The 25980-nt window shown below is 50.6% G+C and overlaps 2 protein-coding genes across 4 annotated transcripts in view; both read right to left on the reverse strand.

The window, feature by feature from the left end:
• Positions 1 to 6726: 6726 nt before the first annotated feature.
• Positions 6727 to 14508, reverse strand: LOC106899264 (calmodulin, striated muscle). Its single transcript, XM_014961006.1, has 3 exons — positions 13102 to 14508; positions 7232 to 7935; positions 6727 to 7040 (listed from the first exon to the last, which is right to left on the reverse strand). The coding sequence occupies exon 2, from the start codon at positions 7725 to 7727 to the stop codon at positions 7278 to 7280; it is 450 nt and encodes a 149-aa protein (XP_014816492.1). The 5' UTR covers positions 7728 to 7935; positions 13102 to 14508; the 3' UTR covers positions 6727 to 7040; positions 7232 to 7277.
• Positions 14509 to 14543: 35 nt separating this feature from the next.
• Positions 14544 to 25980, reverse strand: part of NET1 (neuroepithelial cell transforming 1) — a 65813-nt gene continuing 54376 nt past the window's right edge. For 2 of the 3 annotated variants that reach the window (XM_014961005.1, XM_014961004.1), the window contains exons 2-10: positions 21255 to 21362; positions 20032 to 20199; positions 19196 to 19258; positions 18651 to 18747; positions 18452 to 18528; positions 17679 to 17936; positions 17023 to 17193; positions 15954 to 16140; positions 14679 to 15085 (exon numbers count right to left, since the gene is read on the reverse strand). In XM_014961005.1, coding sequence (XP_014816491.1) covers positions 14679 to 15085; positions 15954 to 16140; positions 17023 to 17193; positions 17679 to 17936; positions 18452 to 18528; positions 18651 to 18747; positions 19196 to 19258; positions 20032 to 20199; positions 21255 to 21362 — 1536 coding nt within the window. Of the gene's footprint in view, positions 15086 to 15953; positions 16141 to 17022; positions 17194 to 17678; positions 17937 to 18451; positions 18529 to 18650; positions 18748 to 19195; positions 19259 to 20031; positions 20200 to 21254; positions 21363 to 25980 lie in introns of all 3 variants that reach the window. The other variant, XM_014961003.1, reaches the window with a different exon arrangement.

Genomic DNA, 25980 nt, shown 5'->3' on the forward strand with positions numbered 1-25980 from the left:
GGGTTGTGCCTCCCTGGATGGGATGAAAATAGGGCAAAAAAAATGGGCTGGCGTGCGTGGCAGCTGAGGTCATGGCGCTATTAATTTCCCCTTAAAAGCCCCCCCGATGGCTCCTGGGCTGCAGGGATGGAAAATGAAGCAGCTCTGATTGCGGCGGCTGCAGTTAACCCCTGCAGGGATGCCTGGCTTTCTTTTTTTTTGGGGGGTGGGGAGGGGTTGAGAGAGACAAATCCCATGAAGCTAAACATCTCCCCAGTTCCAGAAGGACAGGGAACTGCTGGAGAGGGGACAGCAAAGGGCCACAAAGATTATGAAGGGTCTGGAGCATCTCTCTTACGAGGAAAGGCTGAGGGACTTCGGGCTTTTTAGTCTGGAGAAGAGCAGAGTGAGGGGGGATCTCATCAATACTGAAAGGGTGGGTGTCAGGAGGATGGGGCCAGTCTTTTTTCAGTGGTGCCCAGTGACAGGACAAGAGGAAATGGGCACAAACTTGAGTATAAGAAGTTCCACCTAAAGGTGAGGAGGAACTTCTTTACTCTGAGAGTGGTAGAGCCCTGGAAGAGGCTGCCCAGAGAACTGGTGGAGTCTCCTTCTCTGGAGACATTCAAACCCACCTGGACAAGTTCCTGTGGGACCTGCTCTGGTGGACCCACTTCAATGGGGGGGTTGGACTTGATGATCTCCAGAGGTCCCATCCAACCCCATGTGATTCTATGATTCTATGATCTCTTGAAGGTTGATAGTGACCACCTTGGCCACCCTATGGCTGCTGCAGGTCTTCATCCAGCTCCTGGGGGGCTCAGGGTCCCCTGAGGTGTCTGGAAAACCCTCCCGATGCCTGCAAACACCTCATCTGATTTAACCCCCCCCCAGCTGGCTGGGCTGGAGCCACATCTGCCCACCCTTTGGTGCTGAAAACCCAGCCATCACCGGGCACTTGGGGGTCATCAGCTGGTTGTGTTTCACACTCAAACCCCACCCCCCCAGGGGCTGAGGCTGGGGGCTTATTTTGGTAACTTGAACTTGGGAAACCCCTCAGCCATGGAAAGGGGAAGAGAGGAGCCTTGTGAAATGCCGTGGCAGCTGGGGAGGCTCCTGGCGTCCCCATGAGGAGCCTCAAGCGTCTTCAAGTCTTTGCAAAATCCCTTGGGGCTTTACGTTGAGCCTTGGGAATGCCAGAGAAGCGAGATGGAGGTACCAGGGAGGTGTCCCCCACCTCCTTGTGGCTGGGCATAGGACTCATCTCATTCCCCAACAACCTACCTGGGATTTTCAGAGGGATGGGGACCCCTGTCCTGGTCCCCTTTCCTGGTCATACTTATCCCCAGGGATTGTTCTGGTTCCCTCTTCTTGTCCCAGTTGTCTCCTGCTCCCACTTATCCCCAGCCCAAAGACTTGTCCCCTGGTCCTACGGGTCCCTTCTCCTGGTCCAACTCCATCTCTTGGTCCCACTTGTCCTTGTCTTTGGGTCCCACTGGTCCCCTCTCCTGGTTCCAATTGTCCCCATCTCCTGGTCCCATTTGTTACATCTTTTGGTCCCATTATTCCCTTCTTCTAGTTCTTGTCCCCAACTCCTGGTCCCACTGGTCCCATCTCTTGGTCATGCTTGCTCCCAACTCCTGGTCTCATGTGTTTCCCTCTCCTGCTCCTGTTGGCCTCCTGGTACCATTTTGTCCCCTCTCTTTCTCCTACTCATCCTCCATCTCTCTGTCCTGCTTGTCCCCTCTCCTTGTCCTGCTTGGCCCCTGCTTGGCCCTGCTCTGTTGGGCAGCAGAGGCAGTTTTGGTGCAGATTTGGCGGGATTCAGTGCAGACTTTTGGGGCCAGAACCTTTCCCCACTGGGGGAAGCCCAGCGTGGTCCCCCCAAGCCCCCTCACTGGGTGCCCCACCAAGAGCAGATGAGAAGGTAACATGATTTTGGCCCAGCTGTGGGCTGAGTCCAAGGAAACTCGTGTCATTTAAGCAGCTTGGGTGCTGTTGGGCATCTGCATCATGGTGGTACCCAGAGCCCCACGTAGGACAGAGGGACTAATGCCAAAAAAAAAATAGGAAAAAAAAAAAAAAAAAGAGGTAAAACCAACTGCTCTTGTCCCAAAATCAGGCACTTTGCCCCAAAGCAATGTCCCCTCTGGTGCAACCTCAGGCTCAGCCCTGGACCTGGCCACCAAATTGCTCCATTCAGCATCATCTTGGCCATCCCTGGGCACCGGTGTCCATCCTCTGTCCCATGTCACATTGTGGGACAATTTGTAGTTGTTTGTTTTGGGGTTTTTTTTGGTTTTGTTTTGTTTTTTTTTTTAATCCCCCCCCGCAGTGATTTCTCCTTTCACAAATGACCTCAAGGCGGAAAAACAGCAAGAAAAAAACCAAAACACTTTTAAACAGGTTGTAAAACACCCCTGAGAAAGAGTTTTCTGCCAGACTAAATACTGGAAAGACATGTTTCCCCCCCCGCAGTGATTTCTCCTTTCACAAATGACCTCAAAGCGGAAAACCAGCGAGGAAAAAAAACCAAAACACTTTTAAACAGGTTGTAAAACACCCCTGAGAAAGACTTTTCTGCCAGACTAAATACTGGAAAGACGTGTTTGCAGATGCTTTTTGGGCTTTCGTGCAGTTATTTATTCTCCCTGTGCAGATCCTTGGCTTGCTGAACCCAACCCAGCTCTCCTCGGTGGCACCCCCTAACCCCCCACCCACCAACCTGGCTCAACCCCGCTTCAAAAATCCCTTTTTTCCCCATTTTTTTTTTTTTTTTACAGCAGATGGGTGTTAAGGGCCCCCCTCCTTCCCGGGGGCAGTGACATTTCCCAGGCAATACGTCATGTTTGCTTAAGAGCAGAGTTACTGCTGGGGAGGAGGGAGGGAGCCACGGTGGGGGAAGTGAAAAAATGGGGAAAATAGGGAAAAAAATCCTACCTTTCTTTTCCACATCCTTTGGGAGAGCTCAGGAAAGCTCCTTACTCCCTTTCAGAGGGGACTCAGTATTGTTTCCTCAACATTTACTTGATACGTTTTTAAAGGCCAGTTGTTGAAATGTTACTAAAATAACTTGTTTTGCTAAAATAACTTGTTTTGCTAAAATAAAAGGGAATGGGGAGAATTCGTGACCGATTCAGCAGCACTGGAGCAGAAGCAGCTCTGGTTCTCCACAGTGGGTGATGCTGGGGGGGTCCATGAGCTGCTTTTCTCCTAAAAAATGTATAATTTTAGGAAAAACAGTGTCCAGATGAAGCAGAACGATGGGCAAGGAGAGGGGAGCAATTTGGGGGTTATGGCTGGGCCCCTGTTTTTGGGTGGTGCTGATGCTGGAGCCCTTGGTGGGCTTTGTTGGAAAGGCTGGAGGAAAATATACCAAAAGATGGTGGAAGGTTGTTTGCCAGTGGTGGACATGGGATAAGCTGCTGCAGTCTGGATCCAGGAGATCCTCCTAAGTCCCATCCCAAGGCCCCATCCTGCAGGAACCTTCATGTCCCATTCTGGATGATCCCCATGTCCCATCCTAGATGAACCCCCAAGTCCCATCCCAGACTATCCCCTGGTTCCTATCCCAGGTGATGTCCCATGGTCCAACCTAAGTAGTCCCTCATCTGCCACCCCATGTGGCTCCCCCCTCAGGTCTCATCTTAGATGATCTTTGAGACCCCAGTCTAGATGATCCCTCATGTCCAACTACAGGTGATCCTCCAAGTGATCATCTCCAAGTGATCCTAAGTGGTCCTCAGTGTGTCATCCCGGGGGACACGTCTCCCCCCTCCAGGTCCCATTTCAGATGATCCTCCAGGTCTTTCCCCAAGGGATCTCCCAAACTTCATCTGAGATAATCCCTCATGCTCCATCATAAATGCTTCCCCATGTCCCATTCCAGCTGACAACTCACCCAGGTCCCATCTTAGATGACCCCCAGATCTTATCCCAAGGTATCCCCCAGATCCTAGCCTAGATGATCCCCCAGACCCATCCCTGGTGACCCCTACCCCAGGTCCCACCCTGAGATCTTCATCCCCAGGCTCAAGTGACCATCTGACCAGGTTTTGGGGTGAAAATGCCTGGTCTCTCTTATCATAGCGTCATCAAATGGTTCGGGTTGGAAGGGACCTTAAAGATCCTCGAGTTCCACCCCCTTCCTTGGCCCCCCATGGTCTCCCCTTTCCACCCTGCAGGGGTCGCTCCACCTCCCAGGCATCATGTGCATCGCCTGTATCTGCTCAATTAATTTAATCATTAATCAACGCCCAATTCAAACCGCCCTGTGTGTCATGGAACTGCCCCACATTGGGGGAGGCAGCGTGTAAGGTCCGGGATGGGTCCTTCATCTCCAGTGGGGTGATTTGGGCCTCAAAACCTGGATTTGGGAAGCAAAATCCCCTCCTTGGGCAATGCTGAAGCCAACAAGACCCTCCCATCCCTCTGTCTGTCCATCCTGAGTGATGCTGGTGGAAACCTTCCCTCTGTGCTCCTGAGCATCAAATTGAGGGAGAAACGGGCAAATCCACAAATAAGCTTTCTTCTCCGGGCTGTTGCTGGGGCTGATGTTTCTGGCTGGGCTCCAGCCTCCCGTTAAAGCCCGTCGTTAAGAAACACCAGCTCAGGATTAAGTGGCGTGAAAAAAAAAAAAAAAAACACTCCGGTAATTAAAACAACCCCAGAATAGAAGGAGAAAAGGTCAAGCCTAAAAATACAGGGCATGGCTTTTACGTCGAAACGAGGCATTAATAAATAATGGTGTTTTTGGGAAGGTCTAATTTTAGCGGCTCGGGTAGGATAACCTGATGTGACCTCTTGGTTTCTCTTGGATCTTGCTAGATTGGAGGAATTTATTTTTTTTGGCCTGTTTTTTGCCCTGCTCGTGTGCCCTGCAGGGCTGTGGGGCACGTTGGGTGCGCGAGCGAGAGGGCAGCACGTGGTGAATCACAGAATGGCAGGGGTTGGAACACAACCAGGTGATGGCCCCCAGGTGCCCGGTGATGGCTGGGTTTCCAGCACCAAAGGGTGGGCAGATGTGGCTCCAATCTTGCTAGATTGGAGGAATTTATTTTTTTTGGCCTGTTTTTTGCCCTGCTCGTGTGCCCTGCAGGGCTGTGGGGCACGTTGGGTGCGCGAGCGAGAGGGCAGCACGTGGTGAATCACAGAATGGCAGGGGTTGGAACACAACCAGGTGATGGCCCCCAGGTGCCCGGTGATGGCTGGGTTTCCAGCACCAAAGGGTGGGCAGATGTGGCTCCAGACCAGCCAGCTGGGGGTGGTGGTTAAATCAGATGAGGTGTTTGCAGGCCCTGGGAGGGTTTTCCAGACACCTCAGGGGACCCTGAGCCCCCCAGGAGCTGGATGAAGACCTGCAGCAGCCATAGGGTGGCCAAGGTGGTCACCATCAACCTTCAAGAGATCATAGAATCATACGGTGTTGGAAGGGACCTCTGGAGATCATCTAGTCCAACCCCCTGCCAAAGCAGGTCTACCCAGAGCAGGTCCCAGAGGAACGTGGCCAGGTGGGGTTTGAATGTCTCCAGAGAAGGAGACTCCACCACCTCTCTGGGCAGTCTCTTCCAGGGCTCTGCCACCCTCAAAGAAAAGAATTGCAGAATCACAGAATCATCTAGGCTGGAAGAGACCCTCAGGATCATCGAGTCCAACCATCTACCCTACTCTAAATTTCTCCCCTACACCATATCCTCCACCATGAAGAAGTTCCTCTTCATGTTGAGATGGAACTTCTTGTGTTCCAGCTTGTGCCCGTTTCCTCTTGCCCTGTCACTGGGCACCACTGAGAAGAGCCTGACCCCATCCTCTTGCCACCCACCCTTGAGACATTGCTCAGTGGCATTGATGAGATCTCCTCACAGTCTTCTCCAGGTTGACCAGCCCCAGCTCTCTCAGCCTTTCCTCAGCAGAGAGATGCTCCAATCCCTTGATCATCTTTGTAGCCTCCACTGGATTCTCTCCCCCCATCCTCCTTGAACTGGGGGAGGCCCAAACGGCGCTGGGTGCTGAAGGCCATTGCCTGGGGTGGAGCGAGCGTGGGCGAGCTCAGCCCCACCACCCGACGTGCAGGCACCTGCCTGGTTTTCCCAGAGTTGGGAAAACAACCGGGATTGCCAAAGATCCCAGCCCTAGGGGTGGAAAATGGAGGGGGTGAAGTCCTCCTGGTGGTGGCCTCAACATCCCCAGAGATGCGGTGTCCCCTGTGAAACAGCTGTGCCCTGCTCGTGCCACCTCCCTGTTTGCTCATTAGTGACTGAGCGTTAAGAAGACACGTTATAATTAATTTTTAATTCAACCCCCCCTCCACGGAGGGAACCGCCAGGGCTGCTGCAATTGGGTTTCACTCTCTTTGTGGGGAAACTGAGTCACGGGGAACACGACGGGGTGGATTACAGCCAGGAAAGGTGAATCCCACTCTACTTATCTTTGGGAGGAGGATTAGGGCTAAAAATCCATCTCCTGTTTGCTTGGGGAGGAGAAAAGGGCCCCCAACACCCCAGCAGACCCAAAAAGCGATGGGGATTTGGGGTGGGGACAACCACAACCTGGTGGGGCTGGGGCTGGATGGTGCCCAACACCCACAAGAGGCATTTTTTCCAGCTTGTGGGGAAGAAGGATGGGGGGAAAGAGGATGGGGGTGATGTGGGGCTTGATCCTGGCCAGGATAGACCCATGTTGGTGATTTGAGGGGGTTGTTTTTTAGCAGGGACCCCAAGGAGAAGCTGAAGGAAGCACTGGCAGCTGTTGGGGGGGGGACATTTCTTTATTGGACTCGGTGCAGTGCCGGGGGACGTGTGGTGGCCACCAGCACCTCTGTGGACTCAAGAGGTGCATCTCGTGGAGGGCAACAGGGAATGACACCCCCCGTCCCCCACCCCCCACCGTGTCCATCTGCAACCCAAGCCCCATCCTGCCAGGTGGGACGCCCGCATCCAACGCAGACACTGGCTCATGATGCTCCAGATGGGATAAAAGAGGACTTTTTTTTCCAGCTGGGGGTGGTGGAGAGAAGGTGGTAGGGGATGGAGGGGCTGGGGGACAACCACAATCTCAGTTCCCTATGAAAAAATGAAGGAAAAATTAAAAAAAAGCACCATGAAGATTGATTTTTTTTTCCAACCACCAGCAATAGTCGCAGGGCAGGAGGTGGTAGGAACCAGGGGAGATGAAAGATTTGGGGTGGACCCCCATGGTCAGGGACTTCCCGTGCACTTGGGGTTGGGCGCGAAGGTGCATCCCAGCGAGTTACCTGAGAGATGGGGGGTTGGAGGTGGGTAGTGTGCTGGGAGGGGGTCTCACTTCTCCGTCATCATCCTCACGAACTCCTCGTAGTTGACCTGCCCGTCGTTGTTGCAGTCGGCCTCCTTGATCATCTCGTCCACCTCCTCGTCCGTCAGCTTCTCGCCCAGGTTGGTCATGACGTGCCTCAGCTCCGCCGCGCTGATGTAACCGTTGCCATCCTTATCGAAGACACGGAAAGCCTCCCGGATCTCCTCCTCGCTGTCCGTGTCCCTCATCTTCCTCGCCATCAGCGAGAGGAACTCGGGGAAATCGATGGTGCCGCTGCCGTCGGCGTCCACCTCCCCCACCATGTCCTGCAGCTCCGCTTCGGTGGGGTTTTGGCCCAAGGAGCGCATGACGGTGCCCAACTCCTTGGTGGTGATGCAACCATCTCCATCCCGGTCAAAAAGGGAAAAAGCCTCCTTGAATTCGGCGATCTTCTCCTCCGACAGCCGCTCGGCCATGGCGCTCCCCGGCTCCTACCGATGCTCTGCCCCGGCACGTCGTGGCGCCGGCGGGGAGGCGGGGATGGGGCCTCCTCCCTCCAACGTGCCTCTCCCTAGAGGAGGAGGAGGAGGAGGAGGAAGCAGAAAGAAGAGGAGGAAGCAGAGGAGGAGGAGGAGGCAGGAGCTGGGGCACGCTGGAGAGACCAAGCCACAGTTCAGCTGGACCCTGGTGGAGCGTGTAGAGATGTTTTGGGGAAAGGTGACCACCAGCCCCCTTGGGCCACCCCCAGCTTGCTCTGCCGGTGGCATTTCGTGGAGCCGGCTCTTAACGAACCCCCTAATTAAGGGATTTGTGCTGTGGCTTGCGAAAAAGCAGTGGTTTCAGGGAGAGGCAGGGCACTGGCGGAAGGAAGGTCACACACACTCTTTTTGCCTATTTTAAGGCGATTTTGGTGGGGTTTGGAGCTGTGCAAAGTCCTCCAGCCCCGCATGGTGGGGAGGGGTTGAGAAGTGACACGCTCCCCCCTGCCCCCACCCCAGTCTTCTCAGCCCCAGGGCCACCCCGGCAACGCTGGTAGCATGTCAAACCTGCTGAGGGAAGGTTCTCCTTGTGCAGGTCCAGGCAGATCCTGGTTGTCCGGAGCTGACGGAGACCTGAATCAACCATGATGCCTCTTCCAGGCTCCCCAAAATGGCCCCGTGCCCACCCCCCGGGGCAGCTGACGAGGTGGTGCATCAGAGGAGAGGTGTCATGAGTCCTGCCCCGGTTAGTCAGGGGTTGACCCTGGGGCTGAGCGAGGGTTAACCATGTTGTAATGGCCTCCTTTCGTTTTTACTCATCTCCTACAGCTGGGAGGACAGCAGGGTTGAGAAGCAAATGACAAAGAGGGCTCTTTCTCTGTCCATCTGCCCATCCTACTGTCCATCTGTCTGTCCATCCATCCATTTATCTCTTCATTCACTCATGCATTTACCTACCCATCCATTCACCCATCCATCCTACTGTAAATCCATCCATCCATCCATCCCTCCCTCCCTCCATTTGTCTGTTCCTCCATTCATGCATGTATCTACCCATCCATCCATCCATCCACCCACTCATCCATCCATTTGTCCTACTGGCCAGCCATCCACCCAGCCACCCAACCATCCATGCATATGTCCATCTATCCACCTAACCATGTCATCACCCCTCCATCTCAACAACCAGCCACTCAGCAACCCACCCACCCATCCATATGTCCATCTATCCATCCACCTAACCATGTTATGGTCCATCCATCCCACCAACCAACCACCCACCCTGCCACCCACCCACCCACCCACGTGTGCATCCATCAACCCAACCATGCTATCATCCATCCACTCATCTGTCCATTCACCTATATATCCAGTTGCCCAACCATCCATCCAGCCAACTGCCCATCTATCCCACCAACCATCCACCCATGCATCTGTCCATCTGTCCATCCATCCATCCATCTCCCTCTTTCCTATGTGCCCACACCAGCCAAGTGACTGTCACCAGCTGGGCCAAGGACCTAATGGGCCAAATGATCAGGTGCAAGCAAAAGAGAGCTTGACTTTCTTGGCTACAAGAAAACGCTACCAGTTTGCCCCAGTTTAACCCAGTGAGGTATTTACAGCTGTGGGATTTGCAGGAAGGCCACGAAACTGAAGCCAACCCGTGGGACAACTGAGGAACGAATGGGAAATGGGGCCTCCAGGTGGGACAAAGTCTGGGAGGGGATCAACATCTTGAGGAAAACCTCATCTGGAAAAAACTCGGGGCATGTAAATCACTGCAGTTGGTGGGAGGACTCGGCCCAGCCGTGCTGGGAACCTGTCTGGCAAGAGGCAGGGCACTACTCGTCCCGCCAGCGCGTTTCGGGGAGGAGGAGGTCCCAGCAGCTCCTCTTGTGCAACGAGCTGCTCCTTAATTGTCTGTCTAATTGCCCGCACTTGCTGTTCCGCTCCAAATTTAATAAGAACGAATCAAAATGGCTGTGAGGAAGCCCCCGGGGAAGCCAAGCGAGGAGCCAAGAGTAGGAGGAGCTGGCTCCAACCCAGCTGGGAGAAGCAAACATCAAGAGATAAAGGGGTGTTTTCAAAGCCTGGGGAGGATTAAGGTGCTTTTTCAAGCTATGGGGAGAGTCGTTTGGGCTCCAAAACAAAGGTGGGTTGGTTGGGGGGACCCTGGGTGACTTCGCTACGGAGGAAGGGATTGCTCCTTCCTGGGTGTCCCTTGGTGCTGAGCGAAGCTGGAAGCTACTGGGTGATTTGTTTCCCCATCACATCCCCATTGCCAGCACCCATCACCTCCACGTCACCAGCACTCATCGTCACCACCCATGACCTTCCCATCACCAGCACCCATCACCTCCTCATTACCTCCCCGTGACCAGCACCCATCACCAGCACCCATTGTCAGCAGCCATCATGTCCCCATCACTTTCTCATCACCTCCCCACCACCAGCACCCATGATCTCCCCATCATGAGCACCTGTCACCTCCCCATGACCAGCACCCATGACCTTCTCATCACCAGTGCCCATCACCAGCACCTATTGTCAGCAGCCATCATGTCCCCCTTCACTTTCTCATCACCTCCCAACCACCAGCACCCATGATCTCCCCATCATGAGCACCTGTCACCTCCCCATGACCAGCACCCATGACCTTCTCATCACCAGTGCCCATCACCTACCCAGTACCTTCCCATGACCAGCACCCATGACCTCCTCATCACCGGCACCTATTGTCAGCACCCATCTCGTCCTCATCACTCATGATCTCCCCATCATGAGCACCTGTCAACTCCCAATAACCAGCACCCATCATCAGCACCCATGACCTTCCCAAAACCTCCCCATGACCAGCACCAACTGTCAGCACCCATCACCTCCTCGTTACCTCCATCACCAGCACCCATCACCTCTCCAGCACCCATCACTTCTCCATCACCAGCACCCACTGCCTCTCACGGTTCCAGCAGTCTTTAGGAGAAGGTCAAGCCAACCCTTGATTTTGACTGTGATTAACTGCACCCTTGTTAGCATGGCAGGGTAATTAACCTCATAAAACTGCCTGCTGGCCCATAAAATCCTGCGGTTTATGGTGGAGCCCTGTTTACGGCACGCGAGCTGGGCTATAGGGTAGGACAGGACAGCAGTGAGGCCACCACCGTAGGAGGCAGGAGCACGTAGCCACCAGCTGATGGGTCTTTGGCAGCTGGTTTCCCTGGGGATTTCTCCAACCAGAGCTGGAGGGATCAATGCTTTGATGAAGGAGGGTGCAAGAGGCCGATGTTAAAGCCTCACGTGGTGGAGTGGGGCCAGGGGAAGCCACGGAGATGCTCCATGAGCTGGAGCCCCTCTGCTGGGAGGACAGGCTGAGAGTTGGGGGGTTCAGCCTGGAGAAGAGAAGGCTCTGGGGAGACCTTAAAGCCCCTTCCAGTCCCTCAAGGGGCTCCAGGAGAGATGGGGAGGGACTCTGGATGAGGGAGGGGAGCCATAGGAGGAGGGGGAAGGGTTTGACCCTGAAAGAGGGGAGATGGAGATGAGATGTGGGGAAGAACTTGTTTGCTGTGAGGGTGGTGAGAGCCTGGCCCAGGTTGGCCAGAGAAGCTGTGGCTGCCCCATCCCTGGAGGGGTTCAAGGCCAGGTTGGAGGGGGCTTGGAGCAACCTGGTCTGGTGGGAGGTGTCCCTGCCCAGGGCAGGGGGGCTGGGACTGGATGATCTTTAAGGTCCCTTCCAACCCAAACCATTCCGTGATTCTATGGTTTTCCAGGTGCCCTTGCCCTTCTCAACCTCAGCCTCCAGCTTTGAGACACCTTGATCCAGGTAATGGTGAAGGAAACCCCCATCCCAGGTGGTTTCAAAGCACCCGGTTGGGTCAGGCCGCTCCTGCGTGGCTCCACACGCCAGCCCAGATGTGCACAGATGTGTGTGGCGGCCACATCTGGGTTTGCAGACAGGGCTGGGGAGGGGGGGGGCGGGGGCTGACGAAATCCATGGAAAAAGAGAAATTGGGAGGCAGAACTGGAAACGGCTTCGGTGGGGAAACCTCCGTGGGGCCCCATGCGAGCCCAGGGGTGCCGAGGCCACCCGGTCCCATGGGCGTCCCTGGGGCAAGGGGGGTCTTCAGGGGATGGTAAGAAGGTGGGTGTAAAATTTGGGGGGGTTCTGTTTAATTTTAGGCACGATTTTGAGGGAGGTTTACAAAGCTGAGGGAGAGGGGCTGCAGGGCAGCTCCAGAAGTCCAGCTTTTCTAGTCACCTTCCCTTTCACTGGCCACCATGGGGACATCACTACATCCAGGGTCACCAAGAAGGTAGAGACTCAGTGACACGCGCTGGCCCGTGTCCCCCCCTTGGGTGTTTCACCCTGCTGCGTCCCAGGGTCCCCCCATAGTTTTGGGGAGGGGGGGTTTCTTGGCTCAGGGTGGGTGAGGAGAAGGTTGGCCAGGACCTGCTGGAGCTCAGCACGGGAGGAAACCAGGAAAGCCCGGCTTGTTTAGTCTGCACATTCCTCCCGGAGGGACGGCGCGGGGATGAGGGGGGGAAATTAAATTCTTGGCTAATTTGCCGACTGTTGGCTACGGGACGAGGAGACAAAGGTTCAGCCCCAGCCTGATGTGTGGGAGGAGAAGCAGGATCTCAGCAGGATCTCCTCGCCGTGTGCCCCGACACCTCATTAATGCCTTTCTTTCCCCACCCCACCCCCCATTTTTTCCCTGCTTGGCAACAAGGAATGAGCCTCCCTCTGGATCAAAACTCAGCTTCTCGGGTGAAAAAATCAGCTGTAAAGCCCCCATTCCCTGCAAACTGGGGAGCGGGGCCAAAACCCTGATGGAACTGGCTGGGAGCTGGGGCTGCCCGTGCCCAGACACCCCCCTACATGGTCAGGCTGCAGCTCCTCGGGGAGGGCTGCAGAGACCTGGCGCTTTCATCACGCTGATGGTAACTCCTCAGTGCCTGGGGAGGGGACTCTGCCCAGCGGGGTCCCCCTCCTTTGGCTCAAGGCTCCTTCTGAAGCTTAATCGAGGAGAGGATTTCGAAATATTTAGCTAAAACGGGGGGTATTTTGGGTTCCCCAGGTGGTTTTGGAGTGGAAGGAGGTTTTGGTGCCCCGGGAGGACAAGGAGTGCTCCCTTTTCCCCCAGAACGAGAGGAGGGTGATGTAAGCACCGGGGTGAGTCACGAGGCCGTGCCCCGTTTTACAGCTCCCTGTCGCAGACAGAGGGTGGTGGCTACTGCCGGGGACCAGAGGGCTATTAACCCCTGGCTCGTGTCTGCAGAGGAACCGGGACACAAAACAAGGTTTTGAATAAAACCACAGTTTTTTCCCCCCAAGCCACGTGGGCTCGGAGAAGGGTGGGTACACTCTCACCTGTGACAGCACCCGTGGCACCAGCGTGTCCCTCCCAGGCAGCGACACGGACCAGGATGTCAGGAATTTCCTTTTATTTGGCACTCGGAACTGTACAAGACATTTACAGAGAACCACACGTTTGAGTTTATGTACACTCTCTTGTTTTGTTTGTTTTTTTTTTCCTCCCCTCTTTCCACCGTTACTGGCCACACAACGTGACAGGGTGTGGTGGGACCGTTCCTCCTCATCCCATCACCACCAGTCCCACCACAGGAACAACCTGCTCGAAGGCCTCACCGCTTTGCGGCGCAGTGACCGAGCTGGCATCTCCCACACATCTCTTTGGACCTCTAGAACACGGCAGTGTCGCCGCTACGAGTATGTACAACCTCTGCTTCCTCCCTCCTTACTCCTCCTCAGCTTCAAAACGCTTTCTCCTCTCTACCTTTCTACCACATGCAATAACCCCCCTGGTTGCCCCCAGTCCTGCCTCCCCCGTGGGAGGCGTTTCATTTCCAAAAGGCAACGTTAACACGAAATAAAAATGAATCTACCTTCACTCCCTGCTACTCCCCTCTACCTGCTGCTCCTCTGCCCTCCCCGAAACCCTTAACCACGTGCCTAAAAACCTTTCCTAAATCAAAACTCGCCTAATTCTCCACCCCCCTCCCCAAAAAAACTGCGGTTCTCTGACAGTAGCGCGGAGCCTTTTGCGCGTCCCGCTCCCCGGGCTCCGCACAACCGTGGAGTGACACAAAGAGAGAAAACAAAAACAGCCCGTGCAAATGGAGGATCAAGTACTGGAAAGGAAATGCCAAGTCTGAACAATGACAACGACAACAACAACAATGAAATATAAAAGTAAAAAAAAAAAAAAGAAAACAACAAGGAAAACCAAAAAAACAAACCAAAAAAACAACAACCCCCAAGTTGAAATAACTAATAAAAAAAAAAATAATTAAATATCTGGCAGGTTACAAGAGTGAAAATGAGGAATGTACAAAGAAGACACTAAGATGAAAGATTCCAGTAGGTAAATTGAGAACCTGTTGAACCTGGGGTCTGTTTTTTCTCTTTTTTTCTTCTTTTTTTAACATAAAGTTTGGATTCTGGTAACAACACACTGTACAAGAGAAGAAGAAAAGGTGAATTCAGGTTTTGAGTCTCCCCGTGTTGATCCAAAGTCCCTGCCAAGGGAGGTGCCACCAGGTGAGGGGCCAAACATCCTCTTTAGCTTGACTGGTTTCCAACCTCAAAAACCATGCATGGAAACCTTTTAGATACCAAAGTGCACTCCTCAAACCTCTCCTGAGCTCTCAAAAGCACGACAGCTTCTGAATCACTCACCAACAGCATCAAAAACAGGTTGAAAGTGACCATGTTTGTAAAAACAGACTCCAGTTCAACAGTGTTAACTGTATACCAGTAGCTGCCATTACAACATTAAAAAAAAACCCCAACAAACAAACAAACAAAAAAATATTCTGTTCAGTAGAGTGAACCCGATCATGCTCACATTACAAGAAAAAATGTACACGTTATTTATAAATAAACAGTCTGGGCTCCTTTTTTGTTTTGTTTGGGTGGTTTTTTTTTCACACCAGGGTTTCTTTCCTCTTGCCACTTAACTGCTTCTCCCTGCTTCTTCTGTGCCCGGACGACGTTCGGTGTGTTTTTGCCCCTTTGGTTTCTTCCAAGTCCAAGACGGAGCCGCACTCGGACGTGCTCTCATCCAACTCCATCTCGGTGACGCCGGACGCGGTCGATTGTCGCTTTTGGGCTTGGATGTTGGGCACCGAGGGGTTGTTCTCCTCAGCTTCCTCGCTGAGCTCTGGTAGCTCCTTCAGCTCCGTGGTGGCAGCAGCAGCAGTTCGCTGGAAGGGAGCGATGGCCATTCGGATGCAATTCACCCATTGCTGCTTGTGGAAGACGTCGTTGGCTTGAAGCGTGTGGGATTGGCCAAGGGAAGGGTCTTGGAAACGAACTCGGAAGATATTTTTAGCTGGAGATAAACATAGAAAAAAAAAAAAAAGCAGATCAGTTCCCAGCTTAAGATTTAGAGATTCTATTGCCAGACAAGCGACCTGACCCAAAAAAGCTCTCAAAGCCCAACCACAAACCCCACAACTCAGCACACACAGGTGGAAATCGATTTTTCTCATCAACATCAGCTGCAAAGTTCATCTATCAGAAGAGGGAGAGGTGGGGGTTGGTCTCTTCTCCCAAATCACAGGTGATGGGACAAGAGGAAACAGCCTCAGGTTGCACCAGGGGAGGTTTAGGATGGATATTAGGAAAAATTTTTACACCAAAAGGGTTATCAAGCCTTGGAAGAGGCTGCCCAGGGCAGTGGTGGAGTCACCATCCCTGGAGGTATTTAAAGCCGGGCAGATGTGGTGCTGAGGGACATGGGTTAGTGATGGGTTTTGTCAGTGTTAGGCTGATGGTTGGACTCGATGATCTGAAAGGTCCCTTCCAGACAATTCTTCCTTCCCCAACCCAGACAATTCTGTGATTCTGTAGGTTCATGATTACCAAATACAAAACTGCAAAGCCCAGCAGTGACACTCTAAAGGTGGACGTTGACACGTATCACATGAAGACTCTCCTTATGGAACCTCAGTCCATAGGGATCTATGCCCAGGTGTACCCTGGGTGTAATCACCCAGAGAAGCTGTGGCTGCCCCATCCCTGGAGGGGTTCAAGGCCAGGTTGGAGGGGGCTTGGAGCAACCTGGTGTGGTGGGAGGTGTCCCTACCCCGCACAGGTGGTTTGAACTGGATGGTCTTTAAGGTCCCTTCCAACCCAAGCCATTTTATGAATCCATGATAATCTCTCCTCCCACACAGATGGGCTGGTTTGGTCCCTACCTTTGTCAGAATTGCCAAAAGCTCCTCGGAAGGAACCTCCCATTTTCACATCGCCGTCCTGCAGGTCTTCGAGGAGCAGCTCCTGGACGGGGATGGGCTGTCTGTACACTTGGTAGACCTGACGCTCGTTGCGAGTGACCGGTCGGGTCAAAACCAGGATGTCTTGGAAGAGGAAGACGTAGAGTTTCTGAAAGGGAAAATCACATTTGAATATGAACAAATGTTCACTGTGTATTCAAAGTAGTTACGTATCCCCTGGGATTTTCAAGGCCACGTTATCTGAAGTTTCAGTCAGTAACTTTCTGAGGGTTTCCTGTTACAGCAACGTCGGGCCCTGGCAGTGGTGGCAAAGGCCACAATTACATCAACGGGTTTTATTGCTTTAACGAGCCTTAAAAAGTGAATTATGACTTACAGGTGGCAAGAATAGGACAATTACAAGCAATACCCTTTCTGACAATACAAAATGCTTCGTGTGTACAGAAGTGTAATGGCCAAACTAAACAAAAAACGCTCTCAACCCATCAGAAAAATAAAGGAAATGGAAAAAGATTTGATGTTTAAAATGGAATTACTCCTGCAAGCCCAAAAAAAAGGCAGCAAAGCCTTGGGTATAGCAGGGTTTTTCAGCATCGCTGCAGCAGGAGATAAACTTCTGGCAGCTCAGCTCAGAGCCAAACAGGCTTTCTCAGGAACACTTTTGTTTAGAAGAGCTGCCGGCCGGGACTCGGAATGGGGAACGTCAGGGCACCTGGAAGCAAAGAGCTGTCAGGAAATCCCTTTGGATGGAGTGCTCAGGCACAGAACACACTTTCTATGGTAATTCTGCACTAATTATTTTCCAGCTTCTGAAGGCCAATTGTAAAGCTGTCAGCAGGAAACTTTCCCTTACACCCCGCAAACACAGAGTGCCATCAGGTGCTTTCTCTTCTGCTTTTTAAATTCAGCTAATTGTCTCAAGTAACCCTAAAGGATGGAAGGGCTCCTGGCCCTGCTATGACAAACAAACAGTTTTAACTACCTCTCAGGGAAGGTTGAGAGTTAATTGCCATGAACAGGAGGGACTTACATGTCCATTTTTATTCTTCAGCTCCCCGTGGCACAGTAAAGCTTTGCTGCCTTCAATCCTTGGGTCCTTCTGCTTCTCATCCAGGTACTCCAGCTTGTCAATGTAGTACTGGCACTCTGACTCCCCCTTCTTCAGGTTGATGTCAGAGAGGACTCCTTGGATTATAGATATCTATAAACCACAACATTGACAGACGATTAAATAGTGACCTCTGCTTGTATATCTTCCCTCACATGGACTGATCCCTCACTTGCTTTCACAAGGGGTTACAGATTTTTGTCCACTGAGAAAACCACCCCATGAAATTGCTGAGGGTTTAAGAAAGCTTTCTGGAGCTCCAGAATCACATAGAATCATAGAATGGTTTGGGTTGGAAGGGACCTTAAAGATCACACAGTTCCAAACCCCCTGCCCTGGGCAGGGACACCTCCCACCAGACCAGGTTGCTCAAAAGCCCCATCCAACCTGGCCTTGAACCCCTCCAGGGATGGGGCAGCCACAGCTTTTCTGGCCAACCTGGGCCAGGCTCTCACCACCCTCACAGCAAAGAAGTTCTTCCTAATATCTAACTTAAACCTCCCCTCTTTTGGTTTAAAACCATTACCCCTCATCCTACTTATGTCAGAAAAACAAATCACAAAATCACGATTACTTACGGCTTCTTCCAGGATCTGGATATCAGGATGGTCTTTGGGAGTGTGCCTCAGGATCTCTTTTAGGAGCAGAGGGTATTTGACCAGCCGGCTTCGAGGAATGTCCAAGAAGCTCCAAAGGTCAAGCTTGCGGCTGAAAGGAGACTCGAGGCAGCGCTGGAGGAAGTCCTGCACTCTCCGGTCCTGCTTCTTCTGATCCAGAAGGGCTTTGGCTGCCAGCTGATTGCTACAGTAACCTTTGTAGGCATGGAGCCTTGGTAACTGCAAGAGGAACAGAACAACATTCAGGAGTCAAATTCCCTGTAGGAAAAGCAAATTGCATTAACGTGTCAAACTCAGGGGGAGGGGGGGGTGGTCTACTTCCCTCTGTGCCATATTTTGCCCAATAAAAAAAAAAGAGCTAACAGACTGTCTTGTATATGTAGCCAGTCTTTTGTGAGGAGAACAAGGGCATCCTGCGTGCAACGCCTTTGAAGTTCTGATGTTTGAGATTAACAGCGATAACGCTATTGAAATCACATCAGGGACAAAGAGTCCAGAAGATATAGACACTTCAAACATAAATCAGCAAATAATTGCTAGTCACACTAGTGTAAGTCTCCAGGGTGAAATCGTGGCCCATTACGGCTGACAGAGTCCCATTGTTTTCAGCCTAGCTGGGATTTCCGTTTCAATCTTTCGCTCAAGGCCACAAAAGCCCACAGCTTTGGGGCCTTCTAGCTTTAAACGGTCTTTAAGCGCGTTGTTAGCCCGCTATGGCTAAGTTCTGTACTCACCCACTTGACAAGAATGGGCCCAATCTGCTCCACTGTTCCATCTGGTTTGGTTGCTTCTCCTAAACTTGCCAACAAGTCTGGAACCGAAACACAAAAATAGAAATTGCAACGATGCCCCAGTAAATTTTTCAAAGGAGAGAAAGCACAGAGTTTTCCTCTCGTCAGCACGTTATGCGGAAAACGCTCCAGCTGCTCTTACCTTCATGCAGAGGAATGTAAGAATCCAAGTCCCCAAATATGTGGGTGAGTTCCTCCTCAGACATGATAGAGAGTTTCAGCATGGGATCGTGATAAGCCTGTCAAAGAATGTCAGTATTAAAATATACCCAAATCTCCCAAGCCCAGAGGCTGACAATCTGAATACAAGGGGATGTATCACGTGCAGGACAGATATAAAGCGAAGCCAACACAAACAGTGACACCCACTTGGAATGCTAAAAGATTCTCTTTGGTATGAAGGTATCAATCCCTTCAAATGGAAGGGATTTTCCTTCCTGATCCCTCTCTCCCTCTGGGAGAGGGATTTCCCAACCAGCTCTGTAGGACTGCAAAGCACAATCCTTTTTTGGCTGGGTTTGTTACAATTAAACCAGTACTAAAGGGCTGCTTGACGTCAGCTTTCCAGGCCAGCTGTGGATTCTGGGCCTCAAAAAGCTGATACGTATTGATTGCAGGTGCAAATAAACGTCACTATTAGCTGTAAAATTATTAATGACTGCAAGAAAAATACCAAACCCCACTCACCTTTCTGGCCAGCTTCAGGTCTTCGATTAGGTCCTGCTCTCCCCTGGACATTTCATATATTGCCTGTGAGGAAGGAGATAAAGCATCGAGAGTCATTTTTAATCCCAGTCTTCGTCTGAAAGAGCCTTTCAGCTCACAATAATGTACATCCTGTCTCTGCAGCTCGAATGGCTTTGCCATCTGAATCACTGTATGCCACCTGGGCATGACAACCTCAAGTAAATCTGCCAGCTTTCCCAGCTCCAAGAAGGCAACATGACTTACAACTGTGTGAAAGGCTCTGACGCTCGTGCACAAGCCAAATTAAATATTAGCGCCTTTTAAATCACTGCTTTTTACACAGGCAAGGACGAAAAAAAACAAAACCCAGAAAACCACAGAGGTCAAATCCCAGGCGTCTTTAGTCAGCTTCTGTGTTGTCAGTAAAAGATTTGTCTAAGAACTACAGGAAAAAGGCAAGCCAAGGCCTTGCCATTTGGCTTTCAACCAATTGTCAAGAGCTTTAAGAGAAAAGACAGCTGGCTTTACGAGGAACCCGACTTGGGGTCTGCTGCAAAGCAACCAGCGCGGCCGGGGCTCGGATTTCAGAAATGCTGAGCACCCCCAGGGAAAAGAGTTTGGCATCTCCAAAGGGTCAAACTGGGGAGACGAACTCCCTGGTGACTCAAGAGAGAGAAGCCTACCTCTTCCCATGCCTAATGCAGAAATAAATCTAGCTGTTTAGAAATGAAGGTGCACAGGAAGATAGAGATGCTCGTCACCCCTTTCCAAGGAAACAGCCCAAGCCAAGGTCTGGGCTGCATTTTCCAGCCCCGCTGTTTTAACGGGCTGCCTACCTCCTGGCGTTTAATTTCTTTGGTGCTGAGGGACTCTTTCATGTTGACATCTAACATCTCAGACCAAAGCACGCTGTTTCTTCTTTTAGGAGGAGTAGGAGCAGCAGATCTGCTACATGACTTCTGGGCACAGCCTGGAGACTTGCTGTCGCTGCGAAGGGCAAACGACTGTAGGGATTTAAAAACAAAAATAAAATTTTAACAAAAATACGTAGGGCCAACGTTTCAGAAGCAGAGAAGTATTACAGTATTATCCATACCCCTCCCAATCCTTCATCCTCCTCTGTTGTACAGGGCAGGAAAACACACCCAGACACTTTTCCTCAGATAAAGGAACACTTTAATCAAGCTGCCGAGAAAGCCCAGAGACTGGCAAGCTTTTCACCCCCCCTCTCCCTGCACCGACCCAGCAGCCGCGCTTGGGAAGAGGATGGGAAGGTAAAGTTTGGGTTTATTTCCAAGGTATGAGGAAGTAAATAAACTAAGACTATAATTCCACCTCTAACGGGGCTAATCAGGAGCCACTTGAACTTTGCTCTCATGATTTGCAATGTTGTTAGAACCCAGAGGCAGAAGCACTCTTATCTGCGTGCGTGGGGTAGCGAGAAAGCCCAGAGACTGGCAAGCTTTTCCGTGCGCCTCTCCCTGCACCGACCCAGCAGCAGCGCTTGGGAAGAGGATGGGAAGGTAAAGTTTGGGTTTATTTCCAAGGTATGAGGAAGTAAATAAACTAAGACTATAATTCCACCTCTAACGGGGCTAATCAGGAGCCACTTGAACTTTGCTCTCATGATTTGCAATGTTGTTAGAACCCAGAGGCAGAAGCACTCTTATCTGCGTGCGTGGGGTATAGTGCTCCTCAGACAACACCTCTCTAAGGTTATTGAAAGATCGCTGAACAGTCAGTTCACATTTAGGCACATGCTCCAAGACACGTTATCTCAAGCACTGGAACAATTTATCAACTAATACTCCCTATGAATCAGGGTTTTTTTTGGTTTTTTTTTACTGCTTTAGCTTGCTAGATAACCAGGTTACTGAGGGTTATCTCTGAACTCTTCTTCATCCTCAACTCCCAAACAAGCTTCTTCTCCTTGCACGAATCACATAGGAGATTTTTCAAGAGATGTCTTGAAATCCCAGTGCCTGTTTTACCCCAACACAGCCAGTACCTTCCCCATGTTTCTGGATTTTTTTGGGACTGGAAGGCTCTGCTTTTTTACCTGTATTGTCTGCCCAAAACGCCGAACTGCACCATTTCTTACAGGAGAGATCAAGTTCGCCAGGGATGTGACCCGTGCTAAAGGCCGAACCCGTTTATTGCTTGGCTCCTGTAAATAAAGCAGAGAACAAATTGTACTGGCTGCGACTCCCACTCCATTTTCTCAAGCTGCCCAGGCAGGTTTAAAAAGCACCAACCCACTTAAGGAGTGAGAAACACAGCAAAGAAGAGTGTTTTGAAGTAGCCATTCATCTTAAAAGGAAAGCAGAGGCTGTAAATATTTGTCTGAACTTTAAGGCTGCAATTAAACTGCAGAGAGTTTGCCCAGTGTAAAGGAGGCAAGATAACATACACGTCAGGCAGAATTCAAAATAGGCCTCCAAGAGGGACTGTTATGGTTTGAACATAAATAGACTGAAGCGCTCTCCTCCACGAGGCAAGTGACTGTCATCTAAAGATGGAGCTGTGATCTGAATCTCTGTTTTATCGTGTTTTCCTTTGTAGAAAGAATGTGTTTTTCCATTTTAATTTTCTTTTGGAGAGAAAAGTAGCAGTCAGAGCCCAGCAGAGCCTCAGCAGCTATTCTAACAAATAGCAAATGACCACATGCTGAACATTCCTGCGAGGGACACGCACACATGAAGGGGATAAAGTTTAGAACTTTGAATTTACAAAGCTTCCTCCCCCTTCTGTTCCCCCCCCCACCCCCTGCAAGTCATCATAATTTTTCTTAAACGTTGTTTAGATTTGAAAGATAGAGCTTCTGCTTTTCTACACCACTAATCCCCGCCGGGAGCCCAGAGGGTTTTCAATTCTGTCCTGACCAAAACGCTGCCAAGAAAGAGGAAACGCCCCATGGAAACCTCCTGCTGCTTAAGCTCAGATCGGTTTTTGAAATCACGCTGGCAACCCCACATATTTTACTTTTTAAAAAAAAAAAATATTGTGTTGTACGGACCGTACAGGAAAGGTGAGAACAATGGGACGCCAAGAAGAGATGGTCTTGGAGCTTAAGGTTAGGAGAAAGGCTAGATAAGGTGCCCTGGTGCTCTCAAACATCTGGCAAAGGGTTGGATGTGACTCATCATCACAAGCAAGTTTCTTAGCGTGAAGTTCAGCTGAGCTGACGGAAGCAGACTTTTTTGACTTCAGCTCAGTAGAAATTTTAACAAAGCTTTATTAGGCATTTTTTGTTAATCACGGTTGAGTCCCTCCTCTTATGTTTCAAAAGGTGAAGACCACTTTGGCCAAGCTCTCCTCTGAGAGCTCTATTTCCTCTATTTCCAGCCTGAGTTTGCAAGAGAAGGCGGCCCAAACCCCTCGCTTCTGTGGAGCGACAGAAGTGACAAATGCTGAAAGCAAAACAAAAAAGGGAATAGGAACACACAGAGCTTGGATTCCAGTCATGAGACTGAGGAAGCATAAAAGCTACGTATGTAAGATCTGATTTCAGCAACATGACCCGAGGAGTGGCCCGTCTGTCTGCCTACACGCGGTGTTAAGCAACAGAGGAGGTTAGCTCACACTGAATTAAGCCTTCAAAGTCGCGGGGTTAGGGGGTAGAAAAAAACATGAAAAGAAACAATTTATGACTGATGCAGAGCAGAAAAACCTCTTGGCACAGCACAAAGTGTGTTCAAAGCCGTGCTTGAAACGTTTGGGTAATCTCAGAACTATGAGATTACCCTATAGAAATGGGGAAAAAAACTCTAAGAGAGTGTCCTCGACCCTGGGACTCTGACCCTCAGCTGGGTTTAGGTACAAAACTGGGGACACCACAGTCACTCCTTTCCTTTGCCAACCATGAGTCACTGAGCTCAGGACAGAGTCAGTCAGCAAAAGGATTCAGCAGGCTCAAAAGAAGACAAGGAACCTTTAATTAATTACAGATGTTTCTGATTGCAGGAAAAGGATAGGTAATTTACTTCTAGAAAACCCACCTATCAGTGTACTAGAATAAAGGGACGCAAGCCAAGAAGAAGCTTAAGAAACTGCAGGAATGTAAGCAGAAAATATAGAGACATAAGCCACACACAGCTCCGTCAAGGCCAGCGATATAAATAGCATGGAAAAGAAAAACGTGACAGTGAAAATTAATAGCAAGGAGCCTCAGTGCCTTAGGATGCTTCCACAGCCTTTCACAGCTCACTGTTCAAGGGTCAGCTCCGCAGCCCTTCCAGATATGAGCCACAAGGACACACTATCTGTGGCAGGGGACATGTGTGGATGCCTTCCCAGCACATCTGTGCCGGGCTGAAGCGACACATGCATATGCACAAGGTCTGGCAGAAGGACATTCCTGCCTCTCCGTTGGGGACAGGCAGGGTACAAAGGGGGCTCCCTGGGATTATAAATCACCACTTTTCCAAAGGGTTGATATGTACCGAGATGTGCAAAGACAGGCTGGAAGGTTAAAAAAAAAAAAAAGGCTTCCAGGGAAGTCTCCTCTGCTCTGAGGAGGGAGGAATTTCGCACAGATCGGCGTGACCGGAGTGTTTTCCGTACACGCGATGTGCTCCCCTGGGGTGTCTGGCCAACAGAAAAAAAACCAAAAAAAACTTCTGTGCGCTATAAATTCAGCTTAGCTAAAGGCCATTTCCCCTCTCTTAAAGAGAAACAAATCCCACTTTCTGTCCTGTGAGTGCTCTCAGACATGAGTGGCTCGACTGCCAAAAAACCGCATCTGTTTCTTCTTCTTCTCCTTCCAACTATATTGTTTGATCCAAGGCAGGGAGGAGGGGGGGAAAAAGAAAAATCCCTCTCCTCAGAAACTTCACCTTCTCTAAGATCTGCATTTCAGCTTGGGGTCATGTACTCCACTTAGAGTCAAACCCAGCCGTGGTGTAAGCTGAGAACTCAGTGCAGTTCATGCTACGGATAACTTTGGCTCAGTATGATTTTTTTTTTTTTTTAGTTCTGTCCTTGAAAACAATGATTAGCCTGTCTCCACGCTGTATTACTTACAGAAGCCCTTGCAAACAATGATTACCCTGTCTCCACGCTGTATTACTTACAGAAGCCCAGATTAGAATGATGTCTGTAAAGTTTCTGTAGCAAGCTAGTGCTGTCAAGCATTACGGCATCGACAGATAATTAAAACCTCAGCGAGCTCAACAGCACTTCTGCTTCCATTCAGGTTTTTTTTTTTTTTTTTTCCAGGGGTCTCTATTAGAAGTGAATATAAATATCCCATAAACGTACATGCAAAAGCTAAATTGGTGCCTCAGCTGGCAGGCAAGACTTCACGCTAGTGGAATTTCTTCAAATACTTCTAAAGTGCAGGTTAACTCTTCACGTGGTGAAAAGATTGCACCTTGCTGCTCCAAAGAGCAAAACCAGGCTGTACTTTTGAGCAACGAACACTCTCCTCCAGCAGCACGCACACCTATAACCTTTCCCCCCGTGCTAGGTAATAATTAGTGGGTTGTTTTATTTTACAAGGATCACTAGAGTGCAATGTCTTATGTGTCAGTCTCAGACCAATGCGGACAAACACGGTGACAAATCTAAAAATCACGCACAGCAAAACTTTTCCTATTAAGCCAAACACGCACAGAAGGTTTTAGTCAACACTTTGATTAATTCCTACCAGAAATCATCGCCACCTGACTCTTTTTTCTTAAGATTCACGTGCAAGGAGATCATTGAATCTCAAGCTCTGTTCAGGAAAAGGGCTGTCTGCACTCAAACTCAACGACCAGCCTCTGGTTTGATACGTCGGGATGGAGATTACCACCTTCCCCCTTCTCAAATTCAACAGGCTGTTTGCACCCAAGGGAGAAATCTGGCCTCACGCTCCGCTGATAACTCCAGTGGCTCCTGATAGCAACTCAGTCCCTGGCACCCAGAGGTTTGTACGAGTCATGACTCAAGCCCAGACAAACCCAACGTTTGACTTCAGATACCCAACGTGCCGGTTACACCCTACAGAAAAATACACGCTTTAAAGAATTAACAGCGATTTATTCTCCTTTAAGAGATGTGGTTCATGTTATTTCTCTCTCCCAACATCTGGTTTCCCTTTTGCACAATGAGATTGCCCAAGTTTGGCTATTTTAAAGGCAGGATTTTAAGAGGCTGGCGACTCAGACTGGAGCCTTCAAACCCCAGAGCTGTCTGGAGCCGCCTTTTTTTTTTTTTCTTTTCTTTTCTTTTTTTACCTCATCTCAAGGCTTATCTCAGAAATAAAACCCTGCCCAGGGCACTCGGTCCCTACCTGGCTGCTGAACTTTTGCCTTCTGTCGCAGCAGGAGGCATGCGAGCATCTACTAGGAATGCAATTACTCTCATCTACATAACAACAGACGAGAAAAATAACAATACATCAAAAAGCCACCACCCCTCAAAACCCCAACCGACCCTCACGATTTTTTTTTTTTTTTAGGGGGTTTATGCAGCAAACAAACGCCCTAATTAGGAAAAATCCTGTCAGTGGAAAGAGTGCACAGAGCAACAGGAGGTGGGTTTTTTTTTTTAATGCAAATCCCACCGGGAGGAGAGGGGGGGGGGCCAGGTGAGGCGCCGGGCTCGGCTTAGGCTCCCCCTCTTCCAGGACGCCCCCCCCCCCCCAAGGGTCTATGAAGTTCTCTCTTCTTTTTAAAAGACTTTTAAGTTATTGAATTTTATTTTTAAATCGCTGCCTGCACCTCACGCCGGGGCCGGCTCCCAGCGAACCCGGCTCCTCACCCTCCCCTCAGGCGCGGAGGGGGTGAAACTGATGGTGGTGG

Source organism: Calidris pugnax, unplaced genomic scaffold (genome assembly GCF_001431845.1).
Source record: "Calidris pugnax isolate Ruff unplaced genomic scaffold, ASM143184v1 scaffold289, whole genome shotgun sequence".
In the NCBI taxonomy this organism is placed as follows: Eukaryota; Metazoa; Chordata; class Aves; order Charadriiformes; family Scolopacidae; genus Calidris; species Calidris pugnax.

What these genes read in the sequence shown, in the direction of transcription:
- LOC106899264 (XM_014961006.1), bottom strand. Translation starts at nt 7,727, where the DNA reads ATGGCCGAGCGGCTGTCGGAGGAGAAGATCGCCGAATTCAAGGAGGCT.